Source organism: Cucurbita pepo, chromosome 13 (genome assembly GCF_057944985.1).
Source record: "Cucurbita pepo subsp. pepo isolate OVF chromosome 13, ASM5794498v1, whole genome shotgun sequence".
Classification (NCBI taxonomy): Eukaryota; Viridiplantae; Streptophyta; class Magnoliopsida; order Cucurbitales; family Cucurbitaceae; genus Cucurbita; species Cucurbita pepo.
This window is the reverse complement of record NC_141810.1, coordinates 2,206,125-2,231,616: the sequence shown is the minus strand read 5'-3', so window position 1 is coordinate 2,231,616 and position 25,492 is coordinate 2,206,125. Positions and strand designations below refer to the sequence as shown.

Sequence of the window (25,492 nt, the reverse complement as noted above, 5' to 3'; positions counted from 1 at the left end):
AAGTTAAATAAAAAAGTTTTTGATCGAAATATTAATAAAACTAAAGTAAATTCAAATCTTCGATGCCACAACTACTCTAATAAATCTAGACATTTAGATAAATTAGATCTTAAATGATCTATAATATGTAGTTAACTCGTAATCAAATCTATGCTCGAGTTCACTTCTCATTTAAAACATAGGTTTAGACATGGTACCTCCATGAATGGCTAACAACTAATGAACTGTCAATTATTAGTTAAATTATTATTTTCTTTATTATTTTATTAATTGGATCTCACACTCAATTATTTTAAAGTTGGGTATTTTGTGTTTAATGTTTTTGGGTTTTATTTTTTTCTTTCTAATAATTTAATTAGAAAAATATATATTTTTTATTTTATTTTATTATAGGTAAGAGAGTATAACAATTCTAATTATTTGGTTATATTTTTCCCCAAAAACAATTCTAATTGAATAATGAACTTAATCCAATTCCATCATAAATTTTGAGTTGAATTAATTCGAGTCATTCGATTCATTTATTCAATTATTAAATAAGCTTCATGAATCTTTTGTATTATTTGGTACTCAAGCACATATTTAGAAATAAATAATATAATATAAAAATTTAGACCCATTTTAATAACTATTTAATTTTTTTAATTTGGTTATTAAACAAATCCTCATTAATTTACGACAAGACTTTACGGTATAGTATAATAAAACAACAAACCGTTACTTAAAAATAATGAAAACATGCTAAATTTTAAAAAGAAAATTTAAACAGAAATAAGAGAACGCCGCCGAATTATTCAAACAAATTGTGTTTCCTATCGTTCTCTATGTTAAAATTTTCGTATTATTTTCGGTCGATTCAAACTGTACCGTCAATCATTCTATTATAGAGCCCGGTCTTAATTCGTATTTATTTTAATTCGACCCTTGAAACGAGATTGAGCCATAGTTGAAAAAGCTTGCAAAATCCAACTAGAAAATTAAAAGGAAAAAGGTCCCCAACTATAATTACATAATATTCATAATACTTCAAAATAATAATGAATATATATATGCTAGCATAACAATTGGTTTTAAGTATATTATAGGGACCGAAATGTAATTTCACTAAATATTTTACAAATTAAATTATAAAATAAATATATCAAATCCATCAAATATGTCACATCTAATTTTAACTCTCTCGTAATAAAATAATATATATATTAAATTATTAACTTGATTTTTCTAATAAAACAATTTAAATTATTAGATTAATTACAAGTAATTAATTAATTAAAATATTTATATTAGATTATTGATTATAATAATATATATTTATAATGATTAAAAAAACAGTAAACAGACGAGGAAAAGATTTTGGAAAAAAATAATAATAATAATAATAAAACAAAAAATAAATTAAAATTTCTGAAAACGGAGCCCAAAGATTCCGTGGGTCGTATCTGACGTGACCGACTGTCTCGGTTATGCCTCTCTCTCTCTCTCTCTTATGATTTGACCATTTTACCCTTATTTTAAATATTTAATTTTTTAACTCTCAAATTTTGATAAATTTTGTAATCTAATTTACACATAAAAAAGTGTTACAATTCCGAATATCTTATTAATTTTGGTTTAATTTTTTTAAAAAGGGTATTTTTTTTTTTAATTATTTCTAATAAATTATAAACTATTTGTATTGTACCATTTCAACCATTTTTTTATTTTTTTTTTAATTTCATTTGATCGTGTATAAAAATACAAGAAAATAAAAATAAAAATAGATCGAGAGACATTTGTTGAGGTATGCTGAGAAGGTCAAACGCTGCAAAGCATATGGAGTGACGACCCTTCATAAAGAGAGGGCTGGACTATCACGACCCTATTGTCATTATGTCTGGATTAGTTCTTTGAGGACTCCCGTTCTCTCTTTTTGACATTTTCTTAGGCTCGAACAAAATATGTAAATATAATATTTCAAAAAAAAAAAAAGAAAAAAGTGGTGAAAATTGGCTTAAAACTTGGAAGAAGTTGAGTCAACACTTTGACCAACTTTTATTGACTCTTCTTTTGGACTATAGCTCGAGCTTCCTTTCCTGTTGGATCCCTCACCAAAATTTTTAATTTTATTTTATTACGAAACAAAATTGAATGGACTGATTCGCCCTCGTAGTTTTAGCTTATTGATGGCTTTATCACAAGGGTATTTTTGTAATTTAACGAATCAAATCAGATAACAAAAGGGCTTTAAGGTAATTTTAACAAACCCATGATCCACAATTTTTGGTGACAAAAGGGCACTAAGGTAATTTCCACCATCCTATTATCTACAATTTGATGATGAGTTTATCTCAAATTTATAAAACTAATAATAATTTGAATCACTCTTTATTAATTGTGGATTCCACTCTTCAATATTTGCATTTCCCAAAGCCCTTAAAATAATCTAAATAATATTTTCCAATATTGCCCCCCAAAAAATCTAGTGAGTATGCAATTATCCATGGGTAGTATTGTAATATCCTTATGCATAGATTGGGGTGCCCCAAATGTATAATTTATTTGTTTAGGGCACCCGAAGTTACAATAAATTATAAAGTAACACAAAACCATAAATCTTAGCTTTAATTGAATTAGGTGAGAATTATTTGATGAATAAACATTCATTTATTCTAAAATAATATTTGGGGAATTATTTGTTTAAAGTAATTTTAATTATAAAAAAAACACAAATTTATTTATTTTGAAATATAACGAATAAATTAATATTAATATTTTCAGAGACAGCTTAAGTTCACTGCTAACAAATATTGAGAACTCTTATTTTAAACTTCTTAAGGTTTTTGAATGCTAGATAGAGGTTTTTACGCTCTTATAAAAATGTTTTGTTCTACTCTCAATCGATGTGGGATTTCACAGGTCTCGATCGTGTTTTAGTTACAGTTCTAATAGTAGAGGTATTTACTTAGATTCTTTTATGACATACGTCCCGAAACATGTCTTGTTAGCTTCATGTATGTGAAAAATTCAACATACCCTTTACCGATCTAAACGTTTTTTTTAAACAAACTTAACACCCGAGAAGATTTAGGACTAAATTTGTAATTTAACTTTTATCGAGATAATAATGGGCAAGGGAGAAGGTATGATGAGTATGGAAACCATGGCACTTTTATGTAGACATGAACAGTAGCTTCGCAGTCATCTTGTCTCTCCCAGGACCCTTCACTCGTGTGAGAGAGGGAGGGAGAGAGAGAGAGAGAGAGAGAGAGAGAGAGAGAGAGAGAGAGAGAGAGAGAGAGAGAGAGAGAGAGAGAGAGAGAGAGAGAGAGAGAGAGAGAGAGAGATTCTCTCTCTTCCTTTCATTTTCACTCTGTCTATGGCGCATGTTTTATCTCTCTAGCATTTGCCTTGCGTTGCACTCTCTCTCAAAGACAATACCCTTGTGTTCATTATGCTTTAAGGCTATTGCTCAAGTTCTTCTGATCATTTTTTTGCTTTCACCCTTCAACTTTCCTTGATTCTTTCTCATTTAGTTAGTGACAGATTCATCGTTTCTTAATTTGGGGTTTCCCCCCTTCTGCCATGGATTCTTTCGAAGCTTTCAGGTGAAGAGATTCGTCGACATGATTGCTTCTCCTTGCTGATGTTTGTTGGGTTTTTATTTGCCTTCGTTCTTCTAAGATCTAGTAGGGTAAGCCCAAAATTTCGCTTGAATTCTTCTGCTCCTTGTTTTGGGTTTCTTGAAATGTTGCCTGCAATGTGTTTGATGAAATGTCTTTTGCTCCCTTTGCTCACATTTTGATTTTTCTCTGCTACTTCTCTGTGTTTTAGGGCAGAAGATCTCAGTTTCCTGAATCAATTTCTTTTTCTTCTGTCTAAACTGATTTTTGATGGGGAGTTTGCCTTTTTTCAAACTGGATTGTTGCAAGGTTGGAGTTCATAGATCCTGGGCTGCTTCTTTTTGTTCAATTTGAGCTATTGTTAAGATCTGGTTTCTGTGCTTTGGTCTGTCTTTGTTCAATTTTAGTGTTCAAATCTGTGAGTTTTAGAAAGGAACTGTTAAGTAGACCATTTTATTTTCGTTTGATTCAAACGAAAACATCAATACTTTGTTCCATAGCTTATGAACTATGTCGAGTTGCATTGTTTTTTCTTTGCCCTTTTTGTAGCTAGAACTGTTCCGTAGTCAAATATCTTAGAATTCTGCTCAAAACTTAGTGTCTTTCTTATGGCAGAGCTGTGGATCATACAATGGGGCAAGATACAGAATTGGACTTTGACAGTATTTGCTCTGTGGATCTGAGTCCTAACACAGTTCTACCATCAATCCCACGACATTCGAGCATTAAAACTAGAAGCTCAAGAAAAAAACATAAGCATAAAGATTTCGTATTGAGTGTGAAGGATGATTTTACCGAGATTAGATTCGGTGGCAGCCGTAGGTCTCGAAAAAGCAATTCATCTAGCCTAGTTGAACTAGAAGATAATGAGCATATAGGTTTTGAATTGAATGTAAAGGATGATTTCACAGAGATTAGATTTGGCAGCGACCGAAGTTCCCGTAAAGGCGATTCACCTTGCCTAGATGAATTGGAAGATGATAAAGCGATCAAACGGGGTTCGAAGTACCAAAGCTATGAAGATGTAGATAATATAAAAGGGATGAGCATTCAAGGGGAAAGGAGAAAGATAGAAATTTCTCATGACAATAAGATCTCTTTGTCTTCTGGTATTGTTGATTCTTTGTGTAGTTCAGATGAGGAAAAACTAGAGAGGAGAGATAATGTATTATCTTTGAACACAAAACTGAATCAATCATCAGTTAGTAAGGCTTGCATACGCCCACGTTCATCGGATAGCTTCCTTGAGATCTACTTAGGTTCCGAGAACAGTGATGCTCTATCGAAAGATTCAAGCAATCAGCTCGGAAATGTTACAGGCATTAGACCTCTTCACAATGGCAAGAAACTTTTCAAGAGAGACAAGGTTTACGCATTGCAGAAGTCACTCTCTGCTAAGGTAGAAATGCCTAAAAACCAGCTTCCGTTGGAGAGTGATCTACGGTTTAGACACGGCCAAAAGGTTCGTACAAGCCCTTTCAGGAAAATGTTGGATCCATTTATGAAGTCTAAATCTGTTAGAAGTCGTTTCAGTCATGCAATAGAAGCTGATGGAGATAAAGCTGTTAAGACAATTGACTTGCAGAGAAACGAGACACAGAGAAAGGTGAAGAGTTCAGATTGTGAATCCGATTTTTCGAATAATGATAATCGCCATAATGTTGTTGCATCTTCGCCCGTACATTTACATGGCTCTCTCAAGTTGGAAAGAAAACATGGGATGCCATTTTTTGAGTTCTCTCAGAGCTCTCCCGAAGATGTCTACGTAGCCAAGACGTGGAAGACTGACGATGCTTTTAAATGGGTATACACATTTCATACCCAAGATCATCAAAAGAAGAGCAATGCAAGTAATTTTGGATTGAATCATAGCTGCAAAAACTCCTTAATGGTGGGTCAGATGCAAGTTTCCTGTTATTTATCCTCTGAACTTCGAGGTGGTGGTTTTGACAACTCGATGGTCACAGAATTCGTTCTGTACGAAACAGGGCGTGCTAGAAAAAGTACAGCATCACAGGGAAGTTGCGACTTTATGCACGACGCTGTCAAACCTCCTAAAAGTTCTAATTCAGCCTTGGTTGAGGAAGCTTTTAGTATGAACGATGGGACTCTAGAAAAACCAAAATTTCAGCAAAAACAAGCTTCTGAAAACTGTGATTATGGTTCTATTGATTCTTGCCCTTGGGATTCAGCAGATTTACATCCAGACCTGGAAGCTGCAGCTATTACTATGCAAATCCCATTTAGAAAAAGAGGTGATAAGCCAAGCAGCAAATTGATCTCAGCCGTCCAAAACCTCTCTAAGATTGAACAAAGGAAAGACGAACCTCCCCATCACACAACTCGAGAAACTCTGAAGGTGGTCATTCCCATTGGAAACCATGGTTTGCCTACTGTCGAAAGCCATGGCCCTTCTCCGTTACTCGATCGATGGAGATTGGGAGGCGGGTGTGACTGTGGTGGTTGGGACATGGGCTGTCCTCTACTAGTTTTGGGCACCCATAGTGCTGAAAATCAATCACACAAGGGGAAACAAACCTTTGAGCTTTTTCATCAGGTAAGCTTTCTATTCGTTCTATATAATACAATTCTGGACTGATGCTTCATACCAAAATTTGGGTAACAATCATATTATGAAAGCTTCTCATTGTAGTATTTGCTTTTCTATGTGGATACAGGGAGTAAAGGATACGACTCCGGCATTGACTATGAATGTTGTTAAAGATGGACACTACGCTGTCGATTTTCACGCGCGATTATCGACGTTGCAAGCGTTCTCCATTTGTGTTGCTATTTTACATGCGACTGAAGCTTGCAATGCTGTCCAGGTGGAGGAAACAAAAGAGTTGCAGCCTTGCAATTCTTTAAAGGTGCTTCTTGAGGAGGAAGTAAAGTTCTTGATCGACGCAGTCACGATGGAGGAGAAGAAAAAAGAAACGAGAACATTGAAAGAAACACCGTCGTCGTATTTGTTCAATCCTCCGTTTTCTCCGATTGCTAGAGTGTAGGATAAATACCAACTTGATCAGTACAGATATTATGGCTTCTTTAGATGGTTCCTCGTTGATTCGAGTTATGGTGCTGCTTGATAAAGCTCGAATGGAAGAAATTGTACAAGGAACGTTCTCAGCAACCGCACGGGTTCTCGGAGTCGGGCGCATTTGAATTCTTTTGTAGAACAGAGCAAGAGGTTACTTAGAGAAGCTGAAATGGCGGGTGTCTAGGACCCTTTTATTTATTATTCTTCAAAAAACCAAATCCTTTTGAATAACTTAATAGTTAATTGTCCATATTGTAATGTGGTAGGGAGATGTGTAGCCAATTGTTCTTCACATTGAACTTTTTGTACATTATATTGTTAAGAGAGAAAATGAAGGCTTGATATCAGTAGAAATATATATTTTCGTTAAGTTTCGCCTTGAATCTATGTTAGATATCAGCTCTGTTCTTTGAAACGTTGAATAACGAGCAGGTTGGTTCGGGTTCTTTGCCTTTGAGACTAGCGTGATAACCAACTACACCACCCAGACACAATGATAGTCTAAATTAGCGTTTCGAAGTCGAACGGAGGCTCCTATGTAAAAATAACAATGATAGTCTAAATTAGCTCGAAGTCGAACGGAGGCTCCTATGTAAAAATAAAAATTTATAAAATGTTTAAGCCCAAGTTTGGGCTGGAGACCTCTAGTGTGTGAGACTAGCGTGTAACCAACTACACCACACCACCGAGACACAATAATAGTCTAAATTAAACCCAGACACAATAATAGTCTAAATTAACGTTTCGAAGTCGAACGGAGGCTCCTATGTAAAAATAAAAATTTATAAAATGTCCTAGCCCAGGTTTAGACCGGGGATTTCTAGTGTGTGAGAGTAATAACCAACTATACCACCCAAATACGATGACATTCTAAATTATCACTTTGAACTCAAATCAACTCGCTTATTTTCCATACAAATTTTAAAATTGATTGAGCCTTATATTCAAACTAAGGGATGTATGAGGCTAGCGTGATAAATACCACCAAGATATTATATACATTTTATAGTTCAATTTATTGTTGAAGAAGGCATACTTAATTAGCGTTTTACTTTGTAGGAATTCATCAGAACTCATAATCTATTTTATTAGCATTACATTTTGCGTTAATTATCTGAGCCTTTCGTTCATACTAAAGCTGTCTTCAAAGTTTCTTTATTTGATGTAAAATTTTGAGGTTTTCTTCCACACAAAAAATTGCAAGTATGAGATCGAATCATAGACATTTCGAAAGAAAATTAAAAAAATTATTTAAAAGTTCTTATTAATTTGTACGGATTTATTGAATTATTATCGTCTATACTTTTATCAAACATTTAAAAATATATAAACTAAAATAGAATCAGCTTTAGAGTAAAATGAACAAACTTTAACCTAAGAAATGTGAAGAAGAGAGATTAAAGTAGATTTTTCTTTTTTTTTTCTTTTTTTTTTTTTTTTCTGTAAAAAGAATAAATAGCGATTAGATCTTTAATGGTGGTCAATAAGAAGATTACCAACGACCAAAAAAGAGCAAATTAATTGTTCATACATATAAAATGATAAAAATCATACATGGATGTTATCGTTCATACAGCTCCGAGCCAGCAAGTAGTTAGCCTTCCTCTAGTTAGCCTTCCTCTACAAAGAATGTACGAGTAAATATTACATAGAGAGGAAAATATATAGGTAGAGAGAGAGAGAAAAGTGATGGTTTAGGGTTCAAAGTGAACATGTATTTAACGAAAAGCTAACCTGTTGGCACACAAATGTACAACAAAAGGAAGAAATTATGGAGTTCCAATTAGAAAGGCAAAAGGCAACCTATGAGATGAGCCAGAAACTAGGCGTGAAGTTAACCTGCAACCAAGAACTACATAAAATAATGATTAGACTCTAAGAATTTATCTGTTCAGATTACTTTTAGATTCATTTGCTTCCACCTTTTGCTGCATTTCATGGACGAGGAGCTACCAACAATAGATTTTTCGTACCTGATTTGCACCAAAACAGACGGGAAATGAGCAAGGAGAATGTGACAAGGCAAAAAATAAGCTAAACTAGTCGCTATGATACATCAATGATCTAATTATATAGTAACATGAAGTGACGTGACGTCATGTAAAGCTAAAGCTAAACTATTCGTAGTTTAGCCGCTATGAAACGTCAATGATCTAGTTATATGGTAACATGAAGTGACATGATGTCATGTAAAGCTAAACTAGTCGCTACGAAACGTCAATGATCTAGTTGAATAGTAACATGAAGTGACATGACGTCATGTAAAGCTAAACTAGTCGCTACGAAACGTCAATGATCTAGTTATATGGTAACATGAAGTGACATGACGTCATGTAAAGCTAAACTAGTCGCTACGAAACATCAATGATCTAGCTATATAGTATAACATGAAGTGACATGATGTCATGTAAAGATAAACTAGTCGCTATGAAATGTCAATGATCTAGTAATATAGTAACATGAAGTGACATGACGTTAAGTAAAGCTAAACTAGTCACTACGAAACGTCAATGATCTAGCTATATAGTAACATGAAGTGACATGATGTCATGTAAAGATAAACTGGTCGCTACGAAATGTCAATGATCTAGTAATATAGTAACATGAAGTGACATGACGTCATGTAAAGCTAAACTAGTTGCTACGAAACATCAATGATCTAGTTATATAGTAATATTAAGTGACATGACGTCATGTAAAGCTACATGGTCGTTATGCAACATCAATGATCTAGTTATATAGTAACATTAAGTGAAATGATGTCATATAAAGTCGATATGACGATGGCTACATCATATAAAAGCTGAGCTAACATCGAGTTGATTAAATTATGGTCGTGTTCTATGTTCTAGATTGAAGAGTAAAACGACTAAAATGTTAGAAGTGGCAAACTAAAATGGCAAAAATTATAGTTTAACCAAAATAATTTAAGAGCTGAAGAGCTGAATAATGGCATAATGCAAATAATGATTTAATACCTCAAGATGGTGCACTATATCCACTCTCTTTTGCAGTTATAATTCTTTTGTTATTAACAGCAGAGGGAGAGCTTTTTGGTATTCTCCTTTGATCTCCTTTTGTACTTTTCATTTTATCAATGAAAAGTTTGGCATCTTATCAAAAGTTAAGAAAAGAACATGAGGTAAATAATATGGAAATCATTGGAGTAAAAACAACAGTACTTAGATTTTCATACTTGATGCTGATGGAGCCTTTGAGAAGCTTTTCGTCATTGAAACTCTCGACGGTTTCGCTTGCACGGGCCTTTGTGGGGGCCTGAGGCCTGTCTTCAATGGTGCATTGGTTCTGCATAAAACAGGGAGCAACCAGGGAGCAAAGATTAGTAGGGTGAACCATAAGTGACGTGAGGCTCTCGATGTTCCGGTTCCAGGAAAAGATAAAGGGTCATAGTCTTATAGCAGCTGGACCTAGCGGAGTTCGTCAATCAAATTTACGAATGAAATTAAGAGAGTAATCTGAACCTCAAGTCTATCAGAAATATTCTAAGAGGGAATAGTAATTACTTACTTTTCTGGAATAGGAACCAAAGACTTCCCCCCAGTTGTTGCACTCTCAGCTAGACTTTTTACATCCGACGAGCTCTCCGGGTGTTTGGTATCGGCAAACGAACCATCAGATGGCTTTGAGACTTCAGGGAATAAAGTGTATTCCACAACACTGCAAAGCGATCCATCAGTTTCAGTCCCCATCGAAAGGCCGCCATCTGATATGTCACTTAATCTCTCATCAGAATCAGCATTCCCAAAGCCTAAAAGCTCAACATCATCAGTAACATTCTGACCTAAAGCTCTTGATTGTGAAGAAAATTCCTTCTGTTGTCTTAAGTCCTCTACAGACAGATGCGTCGATCCCGATCCAGAACGCTTATGATGTCTAAAATCCTCTACAGACAGATGCGTTGATCCTGATCCAGAACGATTATGATGTCTGAAGTCCTCCATAGATTGATATGATCCACATTCAGAACGCCTATCACAATCGGAGTAGTTGTCGTGGTCAGATGTTGCTTTACTAATCAACCCTAAGCCCCTTCTCCCTGATGGCTTTTGGCTTGGCCGAGGCGTTGCGCTAGAGTGCTTTCTGGGGGAAAATGATTCATATCTTAGGGAACTAACGCCATGCTTTACGCCATTGCTATTAGTTTTAAGCAACTGCAACCGCTCAATATCCTCATCTTTACTTGCAATGGTATCCTTGAGAACTGCCACCTGCAATATCAACATCTCATGAAGTTCAATCATTCAAAAACTGCTTGATAAAAGAAATCAAATAGCGAAGAGAACTCGTCCGGACCTGATCCATCAGTTCTCTAACATATCTACCCTCTTTATTGCTGCGAGCAGCACCCAACTCCACACCGGAAACTCTTTCTGCAAACTTCAAGGTGCTTATGGTTTCAGAGTAGGACTCTGCATCGGGATTAATCTGTACAAACATGAGCGTTTTCGCTTGACCACCTAGAGGTTCGAATAAAGCAAAATTGTGATTAACTAGGTATCATCAGAAAATAGAACAATAAAGGTTCAATCAAATACAAAAAACAAGGAAGCACCTAAAGAACTTTGAAGAACTTGGGTTAGTTTGCTATTTCTGTAAGGAACATGCGAATTCTTCTGTGCTAGAGCAAAAATTACGTCCCCGAGAGCCGATAATGATTTATTTATATGTTGCGCCTCCTTCAGCCTATCTCCGGTTGCCTCTGAGCGGTCCACCCTTTCACTACCGGCAAGATCTATTAGATGAAGACTACCACGCAAGATAGCATCTGTCTCCAAGTCCACACCACGAACGTGAATCGTCAGCACACTGCACAGCATCAGTAATTACATGAAATGTATTCTCCAAGTATGAAATTGAATGACAAGTGAAAACATGGTTAGAATACTACCTATGAGATCTGCTGCTTCTTTCATTCAGGGCTGTGGCTCCAACTGTCCTGTTTGCCAATCCAATCTTCATCAAATCCAGGACATCACTAGTAGATCTAACATAATTCATGCAGGCATCTGGGACAGCCAGCCCATTTGGTTGAGTGGTGTTCCAAATCCCAAGTGTGTGCAAGTCAAAGGAAACAAAAAAAAAAAATTACCATAAAAAAAAAAAATCAAAAGGACGCTTTGCTTATGCTTAAACAAAGACTCCCGTGTCGAAGGTATGTTAGGTTTGAACTTACAGATAAAAGAAAAATTTTCTGGGAGTTTTATGGTCCGTGTGGTGTTGTGGGCAATTTGGTAGGAAAAACCAGAAAACTTCAAGAATTCCGTCACTATTAGTAAGAAGACTTTTGATAAAGCTATTCTTTATGTAATGGCCCAAGCTCACAGCCAGAAGATTTTGTCCTCTTTGGACTTTCCCCTCAAGGTTTTAAAAACGCGTCTGCTAGGGGGAGGTTTCCACACCCTTATAAAGAATGCTTCTTTCTCCTCCCCAACCGATGTGGGATCTCACAATCCACCCCCCTTCAGAGCCCAGCGTCCTCGCTAGCACTCGTTCCTTTCTTCAATCAATGTGGGATCCCCTAATCCACCCCCCTTCGGGGCCAGCGTCCTTGCTGGCACACTGCCTCGTGTCTACCCCCTTCGGGGCTCAGCCTCCTCGCTGGCACATTGCCCGGTGTCTGGCTCTGATACCATTTGTGACAGCCCAAGCCCACCGCTAGCAGATATTATACTTTTTGGACTTTCCCTTTTGGGCTTCCCCTCAAGTTTTTAAAATGTGTCTACTAGGGAGAGGTTTCCACACCCTTATAAAGAATGCTTTGTTCTCCTCCCCAACCGATGTGAGATCTCACACTTAAGGTATCTAAACGGTGTACTATTACTTCTTTTCATAAACAAGTCAATTCAAGAGTTTTCTTTGTAAATCTATGTGAGAGGTTTCTTTTTCTTCCCATTTGTAATTTATCTTTTGGGCTGAACGATCAGTTTCTTTCTTTGGAAAAAAAAAAAGGCAATTAAACAACAACACAAAACTATTTAAAATGAACATAACTAAAAAATATAAAAAATATTCAAAGTAGGATATCTCTTTGGAAGACCGCCAGTTGAGAGTAGATCACGGACTTGTTCATTGTATATCTCAACCATTTGGACACCAATTTCATAGGAAATAGAGCCCTTCCTGGTTTGAGAAATTTCAAAGAGGTCGTTTAACGCTCGATAATTAACACCCCATTCTGCTTTCAATGATACATCAGGTCCACTCTGAGAAAGAATAACGCATATAAGCCACAATAAACACTAAAAAAATTAGTGTCAGAATTCTAGACATATAGCATACCATAGTATACGTCTTTCCCGAACCGGTTTGTCCATAAGCAAATATGCAAACATTATATCCATCGAGGACAGATCGAACCAATGGTTGAGTGTCTAAAAACACATCCTCTGTCAACAAGTACAATTAAATGTAAATAAGAAGTAAAAAAAGATGGCACGCACACACACTTCTTCCAAATTGAACTACTTGAACAAATAATCCAATAGGTATGAATATCAATAGAGTATATTAATCTATAAGTTACCAAAATTGGACAAGATTACAGATACCTTGTGAACATGTCGGACCAAAAACTTTATTGAACTTGAATAGTCGACGGTTGTCTTTGCCTTGTTTAGCGGGATTTATAATTACCAATTCACCATTTTCACCAATATACTCAACTGTACTTAGCTTCATATTTTGCCCTGGAAGGAATGGCCGAATTCGACAATACACTCGAATGTTACCTGTGAAATGCCACATCAGAGAGGGCTCAAGTAAGTAGACAAAAAGGAAAATAAAAATAATACCTTTTAAATCCTGAACCTCGTTATACAATCTTCTGTTTTCGTTCAGAACTGCATGGTAATTCTGAGCCACATCTGCTAATCCTTTGAACTTCATTCCTATTGATAGTAACATCATTAAAAAAAAAAAAAAAATTGAAAAAACTCAAATCGCATAGAAAACTGGAGATTAATTAAGCTAAACATACCGAGGTAATTAAACTCCTCAGCATAGATGCTCTTTGTATTCAAGACCTCATGTTTGATGGACTCCACTGAAATCCTTAATTCCTAAAAATAATAAATATAAGTCATATCTCTAATCAACATGGCAGGGCACTATGAATAATAACAATACGGATAACATGACGAAAACCTGAAAAGCTCCAAGCAGGTCAACGACGAATTTATGATAGACGAACTCTTTCTTCTTCCATCTCAGTGATTTAGATTCAGAAAATGTCTCGAGTTCCTCCACCTTCTTCCTGGAATCCGCTAATAAGTATTCAAGTTCATTTAGTTTCTCCTCAAACTTAGCTTTATCCTCCTTAGCATTTGTTTCCAGTTGCAAACAATGATTTTCATGTTCCCTTTTAGCCTTTTCTAGCTCCTCTTTGAGATTTGAAAGCTCGACATCACATCGTTCCTTTTGCTCCTTCAATGCCATCTTATTCTGCTCCTCACAGTTTTTCATCTCCTCTACTTTGAATTTTTCAATCTTCAACACCAAATAAATGAATGTTAATATATTCGGACAATTATGCCACTTGTCAGACAATTATAAGTAATGGCATGAGCTAGATGTACAACATTATTGTCACTTTATCAGTTGAGGCCCTGTTTGCTAACCAGGAATGGGTACCAAAATAAAAAATGTGAGGAAGAAGTAATATTATAGGGATTGGAACCAATATTAGGATGAGGTGCATTGGTGCATGATGATCTACAAAATTTTAAAATCAATAGACAAAAAAGAGGGTCCCAGATGAGGTAGTTCTTCTCCATAAACTCAAGAATCACCCCTGATTTTAATAAGGTGGACTACAAGTACCAGTCTGAGAACAAATAGTACAAAAGATTCTTAGTAGATATGCACAGCCTAAATGTTTCTCCCCATACAACCAAATTTCACATCAAACTCAAACTCATTGGTTCAATTGAGCAAAGTCGAAAACTATGAGCAGCTAAAATTATTCAGCAAACTCATTCAACAGTTCTGGCATAATGAGTAGATCATCAAAAGCTCAAAAGAAAAGGAAATGACTCTGTATTTCCTCCCAAGTGAAAGAAAATAGCAGGCAAACCATAGAATGCATTTTTAAATAAGAAGTTGAGCTTTCATCGAGATAATATGAAAGAATACAAAAGAGAATACAGAAAGACAGCCCAACAAGATAATCAAGCAACCAACTATGCAAAAAGGGTCTCCACTCCACAAACCAATATGAAGCATTAAGGTTGCTCAAAACTTTTTCATCAATATTAAGTTACTGTATTTTCTTCACGATAGGACACTATAAAGCAAGGAAGCTACCAAATTCTACCACTAAAAATTAGTGCACTGTCAAAATAAGAAAGCACAATAAAGACAAGGCAGAACGGAAATCATTTCATCTAAATGCCTTGATCCACATAAAAACTTACACCACCGATAGTCACAAACCAAAGGTAACAAATATTCATGATATGTTCCTCAGACGTAAGAAATGGGACGAGTATTCTACCTTCATATGCTGAAGCCGATTCATAACAATCTGCAAAAGTAATGACACCAACTTATATCCAGGTCTGAAAATACAGCATTTTGCTTTCTAAACTGAAAGCCATGATTTGAACATTTGGATGTCAAAATACCTCATTTTCTTCAGTGGTCCCTGTTGCAAGGGTTTGAAGGGCTTTTATTTTTGACTGGAATTTCTCCTCTCGAGCTTTCAAAAGATTGCTTTGCTGCACAAGTCCAATGTGACAGTAGTTAATTTCTATTTCCCGTGTAAGATAGTAAACTATCCCAAATCGAAAACAATGCTAAGCAAGATTACATGTTTCAGGTTTCCAGCATGAGTTACAATTCTCTGCTCAAGCACTTGTACAACTTTTCTCAGAATATAAGCTACTTGCTGAGAGAAAATTGAACCAATAAAAGCAAAGTTAGAAATACAAATAAATTTAGGCCATGAAACTAGATATAGTGTTTTAATTTCTTGGGTTAAAATTTCAGATGACAATCACTCCCATACATGCGACACATCTCCATTTTTTGATTCGACAATGCCATCTAGAATTCCATTGATTGTATTGAAAAGTGATTGAGTAGAGACATTCTGCATAAAACAACCGCAGAGATACTTGAGAAGTGAATATGATCATATTTTGAAGCAAACCATTTACGTAAACAAACAATTAAAAATGGTTCAAGGGATTACCTCAAGATTTCTTGATTTTATCAACTCCATGATGTTAGAACCAGAAACATCATGATTTTGTTCTTGCCCTTCATGATCCTCAGATTGAATATGACCGTTTAAACCATACGATGCCACTAGAACAAACAAATAAGAAAATAAGAGAATAAAATAAATTGCATAATCAGAATTAGATTTTAGGAAGAAGCATGAAAAATCTGAAAAACTTTGATCCCCACCAAACTTTCTTGATAATTTAAGAATTAACTCAATAAAAGATGTTACTATAAGTTTGGTATATCTGCTTGCTCTAACCTGGTTGCATAAGCATCCAAAAAATCAGATATCAAGGGTCAAAACCATGCATACACACTGTAAAACGTATATCTAAATGTTCGAGAAATCTTATTCAACTTTTTTATCTTATATTATCAAAAGCCTCTTTTTTTTACTAGATACAAACTTATAGTAACAAATAACAAAGACCACATCCATAACAAATATCATTAGGCTGGAGCTAAATTTAATTGTTGGGAAAAAGAAATTCCCAAGGTTCAAGAACATAGACCTTTCAAAATCAAGAAAGTCAACTGTAAATAAACTTCATAATGTACTCTGAATGAAATCTTTGCACAATTAAAATTCTTCTTCTGATCCTGTACATACTTGATATAACTGAACCATTCTGAAAATCCTGGAATCTTAGCCCAGAGAAATTATTGATTCCATCTAATGATTCTACTTCATATAAGTTCCATTTCTTTCGTGAATAATTTTGAGTGTACTCATCTCCAGCACTCAAATCAAATGAAGCTCGAAGTGTGCTCAGGCAGTGCAAAACTGGAGCAATAGATCCCTGTAAACAATCTCTGCTCAGATTTCAATATATAAAAGGTTTTGAAACTTTACCATCAAACTGATTAATTCAGCATACATATATACATAACTGAACTAAGGTATTGTTTTCAAGTTGGATAACAATTGTGAAAAATGATGAAACACAATAATTATACGTTTTTACAGGAATAGATCTATGGTTATAAAATCCAAGTCCAATTGCGCAAGGTAAATATTGCGAAGGAGCACAAGTATATCTCACAACACCAGATTTTTCTTCTAGATAAAAGTCATGGCACCAAATTCAAATGATCCATTTACTATTCAAGGTTAAACCCATTTTTTACCAATCAAATTTAACTTTAAAATTTCGATTTCATCATGTTGAATCATGTTTTGTTTAATTCTAATGTTATTTTAGCTCTAAAGAAGATAATAATTACACCGCTTATTCAAGTAGCTCATTTGAATGAAATAAAAAAAAAAATCACGTTAAAATTGACTCACTCAAGTATGGAATAATAAACAAGCGTTCACATACTTTTCATGATCCATCTGGCAGAGAAGAATAGTATGTACCGTCACAATCGCATTGCATCAGATTAAAGTAATTACCTGCTCTAGGACAGATGGTTCAAAGCCAGGAAGTCCTAATTCATCCAAAGTTATCAAAAAACTTTCAATATTAGGATTGATGGGCTTAGAATTGCCTCCCTAAAGAAAAGAAAAGAAATTTCTGGAATCAATATTAAAAACTAAATAAATAAATAAACCTAAGGAAATTAACATATGGAAAAAAGTATACAAGAACAGAAAAGTTATAAACAAAGGCCACCAAATGTCATCTAACCTGGACTGCCCCAGGGCATAGTTTCTCCAATATGCTGCATAGTACTGTTCCATCGCTCAAGCATGCTCTCAACTCCTCAACAGAAGCATCAAATGGCAAATTTATATGGGGAAGCAAACAATTTAACCACTCCACCAGCTCCAGTTTCAGTTTGGCTAATGTTAGAGACAGCTTAAGGTTAAATATGGCTATATGAGAAAAACCAGAATATCTCGTGCGCAAACAATTTCTGATAAACAGAGAGACTTACATTCAGCCATTCACCAGAACTTCCGACCAGCTGAGTACAACTCAAAATATGAGTTCATAACACAATCCACAATGATCCACTCTTTCCATGATCCCCGAGAATACGGAGCTAAAAGATTCCAAACCACATTAACTATTTTATAATGTTACTAGAGGAAAACCAGAGAATGTACAAAAAAGAGATGCAGCTTTATGTTTTTACAAATATTGACTATAACCAATGCGCACCAATATAAAACCACATTTACAAAGTTTGCCTGAAGTCGTGCAATGTTGCTCATTGATGAAAATGAATTGTTTTTCTGTATAAACCCAATATGTTCTTTTTTAAAAGACCAGGAAAATCTCCCATGTCCACAAATCCAAGGTTCCTGTTCGATGGCCATTCAATAAACTACCTGTGAAATGCCGTCGAGAAGCTGAGGAAACACTGCCACCCACATTTCAGCTAAGGCCAACCTGCCAATCAATCCTTTCATTAGATAGCAAATTTCAGCAACGTTTACTTGTTCATACAAATTTAACCCCAGCTACACCATGTTTCAAGTACCTAATTATTTCTCTAGAAGGCCAATGAATTCTTGACTACAGTCCGAATTGAATGGAATTTAATTATTCTTATCCCCCCACCGCCCATCCCCAAGAAAAAAAGAAAAAAAAAACTGAGAATAGCATACACAAAGTCTCATTTCCTTGCTCAACTCGCTCGGCAATCACAACACAATAACACAGGAGCTAGAACATTTAAGTTCTGAGGTAAAAAAGAAAAAGAAAAAAGAAGAATGTGACCTAAAGAACACGAAATATAATCGAAATGGGCCCACAAAAAGAACATGAAAACAGATCGACACGCATCCTCAAAAGGTAGCAAGAGTTCACAGACCCTACCTTTGACGACATGAGCAAAACGAGCTCGTTCAGCCAGATTTCTCAAGAATCTGATAACTATAGCGTCAAAGTGGCCCGATTGAAACGAACAAAATGACAAGAATTAGAGATTAGGACCGGAAATGCAGAGATTCAGGTCGATTCACTGAAGGAAAAATTGAGAAAAATGAAATCAGGCGGGGACTGAAGCCACAAATCCGGTCCGAAAATTCAGAGACAAGGAAACAATGTGGTTGAATCGAAGGAAAACATCCGGAAATGAATTTTCTGAAACGAAAAAAAGTTGGAACGAAACATGGAGGTCGAAAGAACCTCCGGTCTGTTCTTTCTTCTTCCTCCTCTTTTTCTTTTCAGATTATTGTTTTTTTTTTTTCTTTTTAATATATATATTAGCTTTTTTGCAGACGAAGGTGCTGTACTTTTCTATATTTATGTTTGTGGCCCAGCCCCGCAAAAATCGGAGCCGTGTTCCCGCCTTTTCTATCTGGTTTAGTTAAACCAACGTTTTTATTCAATTTTAATTATGTTTATTCATAGATAATGACGGAATTAGCGATTAATTTTGTTAATTTTATTAATTTTATTTTTAATTCGTTTAAAGATAGTTTTCAGTATTTTGTCCTTTTATGTTCGATATTTTTAGCTAGGTTTCCATGTTGTCTTCTAAGATCTTGTCTAAATCAACGTCAAACATTCAAAAGTCACAACGCATCTCTAACATCAATTACAAACGTCAAATATTATTTATTTTCATAATAATCTTAAAAGTAGGTGTAACAACCCAGTTGGAGATGGAAACGAAACATTTTTTTTTATAATAAGAGTGGAAACTTGTTCCTAGTAGACGTGTTTTAAAAACCGTGAGGTTAACGGCGATACGTAACAGGTCAAAACGAACAATATTTGCTAGTGGGCTTTGGATATTATAAATGGTATCATAACTAGACATTGAGCGGTGTGCCAACAAAGACGTTGAGCCCCCAAGGGGGTGGATTGTGAGACCGCACGTTGGTTAGAGAGATGAACAAAACATTTCTTATAATAGATCCTTTCAAAATTGTGAGACCAACAGTGATACGTAATGGGAAAAAGAGACAATATCTGCTAACGGTAGACTTAAACTATTACAGTAAGGTTAAATTGTAACGCTATGATTAAATTGTAATGTTAAATTTAGTTGTTTTGTTCTTAATAAATATTTAAAATAATTATTATTGTAAGTTTGAATTCGACGTCAATATTAAATAGATACAGACTATAATAATATATTATTGAAGATTTTTTGTAGTTTAATAATTATATGGACAAACTATCGACGTTTGAGATGACAATTAATATCTTCACTCAATGAGTACGAAAGAGTTATGTTGGCTATATTGACATTGCTCGAGTTTGGATTTATAATATGTCATGTTTTTTTGTTGACAGATGTGATCATACCAGTATCAATGCGTGAATTCTATTACAAAAATTACACTGACAGGTGTGACCATACCAGTATCGATGCGTGAATTATATTCAAATTTCATAGTTAAATGTGTTTAAACGAAAGTATTATTAAGTTGGTGTGACCATCCAACGTACGGCCACTGACAGGTGTGACCATCCAACGTACGGCGACATACAATACTCTTTGGATCGAGTTAAAAGACCTAAATATTAGGAATAGGGTTTTGAAAAAAAGTTGTCGAAAAAATTATACATATAGTAGGGGACCATTTAACCGTACAAAACTGAAATTGCGTCAATAAGTATCATAGACTGTTTTATAACGACCCCATGTGTTGAATTAAATGAATGTCTTGAATTTAAGTTCAAACTTTGACCGTTTTCTCAAAAAATAATTCACGTTAAAATGAAAACGTCTCGAATTTATTAATCTTCAAATGCTGAAAGGTACCGGAGAAATAAACTTTTTTTATACAATATTTTATAACATAACTTAAAATATTTTTTTAAGTTCAACGATTACAATGTGGAAAGCAAGATGTTAGTTTTTTTAGAAGGTAATAACTATCGTATCTATTAAACTATGTTTGAATTGATACGTTTGTTCATTTTCAATTACAATAAATGAGGAGAGTTGAAATTTGAATATCGGAAGAAATAATGTATGTCTCGATTATTTAGCTAAATTTATATTGACTATCCCTCGACTCGGTCGTGTATATAAAATCTACAAGTTATGTTTGATAAGTATAGGGATAGCTGGTTGGGTCACGTTGAGACATATTTTTAGACTCTTACTAAACTATTGGAGTTGTAAATTTTTTTTAACAAGAGCCATCCATATTAAATGACGGTTAGTTAGTGAAAGATCACGGGTTTATAAGTGAGAAACACTATCTCCTTTGGTACGAAGCCTTCTAGGGAAGCCGAAAGCAAAACCACGAGAGTTTATGCTCAAAGTGGACAATATCCATACCATTGTGGAGATCTGTGATTCATAACATTTGGTATCAGAGTCATGCCCTAAACTTAGCATTGTCAATAGAATTCTCAAATATCGGAGCCATGCCCTAAATTTAGTCATGTCAATAGAATTCTCAAATATCGAACAAGGAATTGTGAGCCTACTAAAGTGTCGAACAAAGGGTCTACTTTGTTCGAGGGCTCCATGAGAGCTTGTGCTTGCTCAAAGTAGACAATATCATACCATTGTGGAGATTCGTGCAGCAGACTTGTAACTGTGCCGTACTCACTTTCCAATGACAAGTGAGCTAAGCCAATTCGTTGTCACGTCGCCTACGGGCAAACGACTTATGCTTGAGCCGCTGGCCTCGGTTTAAGAGAAGGTTTTAGAAAACGAGGGCAGAGAGAGATTTTTGAAAGAGACGAGACGTTATATAAGCAAGCAAAAGAGTAACCACAACGACTCACAGTATATAACAAGTGGAGTATCAATTACGGTTGAATTATACTCATTTTAGCGGGATTAATTAGTTAATACATAATAAGTATTTAACCTACACCATTAATTTTAGTTCTCAATAATTAAAATTATTAATTGTTTTTGGGTCGTTAGGTACTTAATTTTATATATTAAAAATTTGAAAATAATTTAAAATTATACAAACTAAATAATTTTAGAAGCCCAAGCCCAATTAAGAAGAAGTTAATTTTATAATTAAAGCTTTGATTAATTAGTCAACGAGCTGAGTGCCCAAGCGAAACGGAAGGCGAAATAAGAACCCTAAAGTTTGGAAGCTTGAGATTCTAATCCATTTCTTCACACGGCTTCAATGGCGACGGAAGCACCCTCACAAGCTCCATCCCAAGATGATTTACAGTCCCTCTCAATCGCTGAAGCTAAGGTGCAGGAGCCGGGTTCTTCGTCAAGCTCTTCAAATCAGTAAGAAGCTTTTGGTTTGAGATACTTGTTGTTTTCGTCTCAATTTCGTCGTTGTTTTGTATCTGAATTGGACATTACTTGATTTGTTATGTATTTTTTTTTTTCTTTCTGCAGATTGAGTTTGGAGGAGAAGTTTAAAATTGTTAGAAGTATTGGGGAAGAATGTATCCAAGAGGATGAGCTGCGGAATTTGCTCGAGAAGAAGCCGGAACCTGTGTGCTATGATGGGTTCGAACCATCTGGGAGAATGCATATTGCTCAGGTAAAGATTACATGAATCTTTGAGTTTGGCCTTCGAATTGTTATTTACCTTCCTCAATGAATTGTGTTGCATTTCGATGAATAATGGAAGCCCTAAACTAAGTGAATTGGGTTTAGTTTTCCGTGTGAATCTATTGGAAAAAATGGGACACCAAGTAATTGTTAGATTAATGTCAAATGAACAATTCCCATGTAAGTTTCTTCCACAAAAGGGTTTTTGAACATGAGGAGATGAATTCTATGCTCTTATTCGCTTGTACAGGGAGTGATGAAGACAATAAATGTCAACAAGCTTACTGCTTCTGGGTGCAGAGTGAAAATATGGATTGCGGACTGGTTTGCTCAACTTAACAACAAAATGGGGGGTGATCTGAAGAAAATTGAGACTGTTGGCCGCTACCTAATTGAGATATGGAAAGCAGTTGGGATGGATCTGGAAGGAGGTAAGGTTGAATTTTTGTGGTCGTCGAAGGAGATTAACTCAAGGGCGTCGGAATACTGGCCCCTTGTAATGGATATCGCTCGGAAAAACAAACTTCCAAGGATAATTAGGTATATATTTGAGGCGGGTGCTCGTTGTGTACTAATGTTTAATCTGCAACGGTGTCGACTCATGGTTTGCCTCCCCCCTCGATCCCTCTCCTGCAGGTGTAGCCAAATTATGGGAAGAACTGAACAAGATGAGTTGACTGCTGCCCAAATTCTCTACCCATGCATGCAATGTGCGGACATTTTTTTCCTGAAGGTTTTTCTCTTTCGACTTTCCTGTAGTTTGTTGTTATGCATTTTTCTCCTCGTATCATAAGTAGGCCAAAATGCAATTTGGTACAAATGCTGCAAAATATATGTCTGGCAAAAAATTTCATGGTGATATAGGTTGTCCATTTTGTTACTCTCCCCTACTATGTTGGAATGTATGGAGAGATTATCATGATTTTTTGTTAATTAGTTGTTCCGTTCCATTGTCACAGGCTGATATCTGTCAACTGGGAATGGATCAACGGAAAGTAAATGTGCTTGCAAGAGAGTATTGTGATGACATCAAGAGGAAGAACAAGCCTATCATCCTATCGCACCGTATGCTCTAAAATGCATTGACATTAGTTCTTATTAATTTAGCCAACACTTACGATATAGGCAAAGTAATATGGTGTCAATGGTGGTTGCAGATATGTTACCTGGCTTACAGCAGGGGCAGGAAAAGATGTCAAAAAGTGATCCATCGTCCTCTATATTTATGGAAGATGATGAGGTAAGGCATTATATAGGGGAAATTAAGAATCCTATGTGAGGAGGAAATTGGGGTGGTGGTGCAGTTTGGCTAGCGTTTAGGTCTCATAGCTATAATTAAGAATCCCATTTGAGTAGGGGAATCAAATTGCATCTACTATTTTACTGATTGTGCTTAGTTTTAGGTTGACTTGACTGACGTGTCCGACTCTGATGCCTGCTTGTAATATTCTGGATTTACTGTCTAACTTGTTCATCTGGCTATAGGCAGAAGTGAACTTGAAGATAAAGAAAGCATATTGCCCTCCATTGATCGTGGAAGGGAATCCATGCTTAGAGTACATAAAGTATCTCATTTTCCCTTGGTTCAAGGAGTTCACTGTGGAACGAAATGCAGATCATGGTGGAAATAAGTAAGTTTTTGAGGAGATTTAGTTGCTCATTTTGAAGTTCTAAACTTTTTTATTGTTTTTTTCACCTATATCATGATCCTAGATGCTAGTTATAATAATTTATCGTTGCAGAACCTTCACAACCTTCGAAGAATTAGTTGCTGACTACGCATCAGGAGTACTGCATCCAGGTGATCTTAAACCAGCATTGTCCAAGGCTTTGAATAAGATATTGGAGGTATGTTTTCATTTCTACTCATTATCTTCTAATACTCCGTTATGCCTCCTGGATCTGTCTTTGGCATTTACCCATGCTCTTGCAATTTCATCTGAAAACTTCATCTCAGCATAACTTAAGAAGCTTCGTTTTTTTCGCCATGAAAATATTAACAGCTTTTTAGTGAAAGGGTAGTGATGCAGCTAGGATATTTACTCAATTCTATCTACTCATATTGTAAAGCTAAGATCTGTATCATCCAACTGCAGCCTGTACGAGATCACTTCAAAAATGATAGCAATGCCAAAGATTTATTGAAGAGGGTCAAGGTATGTGCTTAACAGCTTTTTGGAATTATTTTGGCTAAATTACAAAAAGTATCCTTGAACTAGCTGGGTCGTTGAATGTTTCCCGTTTAGTTCAAAAAAATAATTTTTTACCATTGATATTCCATAAATGTTTCAAGACTATGAGTAAGAGATTTGAATTTTGAAAGAAAATTAAGACATGGGACAACGTGGCGATTGTTTGGATTTAAAATATGGATCGCCACACCCTTCTAGTTGGTATTATTGTAATTTTTGACAGAATATGAGTGTTTTTTTTTTTAAATAAGTGGCAAAGTTGAGAATTTTTTAAAGAAATGGAAAAGTTTAAACTGAGAGGATTGCCCCATGCATTATACTGCCCAAACTCCCTAGGCTTTAACTGGGGCCTGAACTAAGATTTAAAGAACTGCTCTTAGAGATTACTTCTTGAAATGTATGAAGATTAACCGAGGGCTATCCTGTCGTGCAGGCATACCGAGTCACTAGGTGAGGAAGAATGGTCCTATTTTCTTCTGCCCAATCTATCGATGGAACAACTTCCATCCATTTCAGCAGAGATTATCGATCCGGATTTTGTTTTAATTTTGCCCTTTTGGTCAACTTTTAAAATTTAAGCTTCTTTCATATTCAAACAAGCAGAGATGTGTCGAACTCCATAACTCATGTTAGTTCTTGAACAAGCAAATGAAAAGTTTTTAATGAATGATAGAAAAAGACTTGTGGATGATTCCCCCTTATACATGACTATTTAGTTCTCTGACTTGATTATATTTTAAAGTCCTAAGTTCACTTGGGAGTTATATTCCATTTCACGAATTGTGATTGTATATAATCTTTCTAGACTTTCTAAATGATAGTGTGATATGTTCGTTAATAATATCGGTCAACTTCATAGGGATGTTTGAAAGTAACTTAGCAATTGGTATAATCACTTTTGTGATGTGAGATTCAAAACTTTCTAGAATGTATAACACCATATCACTATATTCAATCGCTAGAGAAAAAGACATTAGTACTTTTCACGTGGATCGGGAACAATGATCCCGAAGGCAACC

At 35.4% G+C, this 25,492-nt stretch overlaps 3 protein-coding genes across 6 annotated transcripts; 2 read left to right on the top strand and 1 right to left on the bottom strand.

Annotated features, from left to right (window-relative positions):
* Window positions 1-3,268: 3,268 nt before the first annotated feature.
* Window positions 3,269-7,012, top strand: LOC111808169 (uncharacterized). Its single transcript, XM_023693995.2, has 3 exons — window positions 3,269-3,673; window positions 4,218-6,159; window positions 6,281-7,012. The coding sequence occupies exons 2-3, from the start codon at window positions 4,234-4,236 to the stop codon at window positions 6,608-6,610; spliced, it is 2,256 nt and encodes a 751-aa protein (XP_023549763.2). The 5' UTR covers window positions 3,269-3,673; window positions 4,218-4,233; the 3' UTR covers window positions 6,611-7,012.
* A 1,122-nt stretch (window positions 7,013-8,134) lies between these two features.
* Window positions 8,135-19,029, bottom strand: LOC111808167 (kinesin-like protein KIN-14J). 4 transcript variants are annotated; one of them, XM_023693993.2, is made up of 27 exons: window positions 18,657-19,029; window positions 18,167-18,227; window positions 17,770-17,877; window positions 17,520-17,674; window positions 17,285-17,383; window positions 16,499-16,688; window positions 15,854-15,969; window positions 15,668-15,751; window positions 15,470-15,547; window positions 15,285-15,377; window positions 15,155-15,184; window positions 13,807-14,148; window positions 13,640-13,721; window positions 13,455-13,550; window positions 13,212-13,391; window positions 12,943-13,049; window positions 12,688-12,866; window positions 11,552-11,716; window positions 11,216-11,469; window positions 10,957-11,120; window positions 10,445-10,871; window positions 10,171-10,366; window positions 9,839-9,948; window positions 9,621-9,755; window positions 8,565-8,615; window positions 8,377-8,494; window positions 8,135-8,262 (listed from the first exon to the last, which is right to left on the bottom strand). In XM_023693993.2, the coding sequence occupies exons 3-24, from the start codon at window positions 17,777-17,779 to the stop codon at window positions 9,622-9,624; spliced, it is 3,291 nt and encodes a 1,096-aa protein (XP_023549761.2). In that variant the 5' UTR covers window positions 17,780-17,877; window positions 18,167-18,227; window positions 18,657-19,029; the 3' UTR covers window positions 8,135-8,262; window positions 8,377-8,494; window positions 8,565-8,615; window position 9,621. The 4 variants fall into 4 exon arrangements, with proteins under 4 accessions (XP_023549761.2, XP_023549756.2, XP_023549758.2 ...); XM_023693988.2 differs by having other exon boundaries at window positions 10,171-10,871; window positions 18,657-19,028; XM_023693990.2 differs by having other exon boundaries at window positions 8,377-8,481; window positions 10,171-10,871; window positions 18,657-19,028.
* Window positions 19,030-21,812: 2,783 nt separating this feature from the next.
* Window positions 21,813-25,174, top strand: LOC111809285 (Tyrosyl-tRNA synthetase, class Ib, bacterial/mitochondrial). The gene is made up of 10 exons (XM_023695729.2): window positions 21,813-22,008; window positions 22,123-22,270; window positions 22,532-22,821; window positions 22,918-23,014; window positions 23,241-23,346; window positions 23,439-23,521; window positions 23,767-23,912; window positions 24,024-24,129; window positions 24,378-24,437; window positions 24,907-25,174. Exons 1-10 carry the CDS (start codon window positions 21,899-21,901, stop codon window positions 24,925-24,927), a joined length of 1,167 nt encoding a protein of 388 aa, XP_023551497.1. The 5' UTR covers window positions 21,813-21,898; the 3' UTR covers window positions 24,928-25,174.
* Window positions 25,175-25,492: the final 318 nt, after the last annotated feature.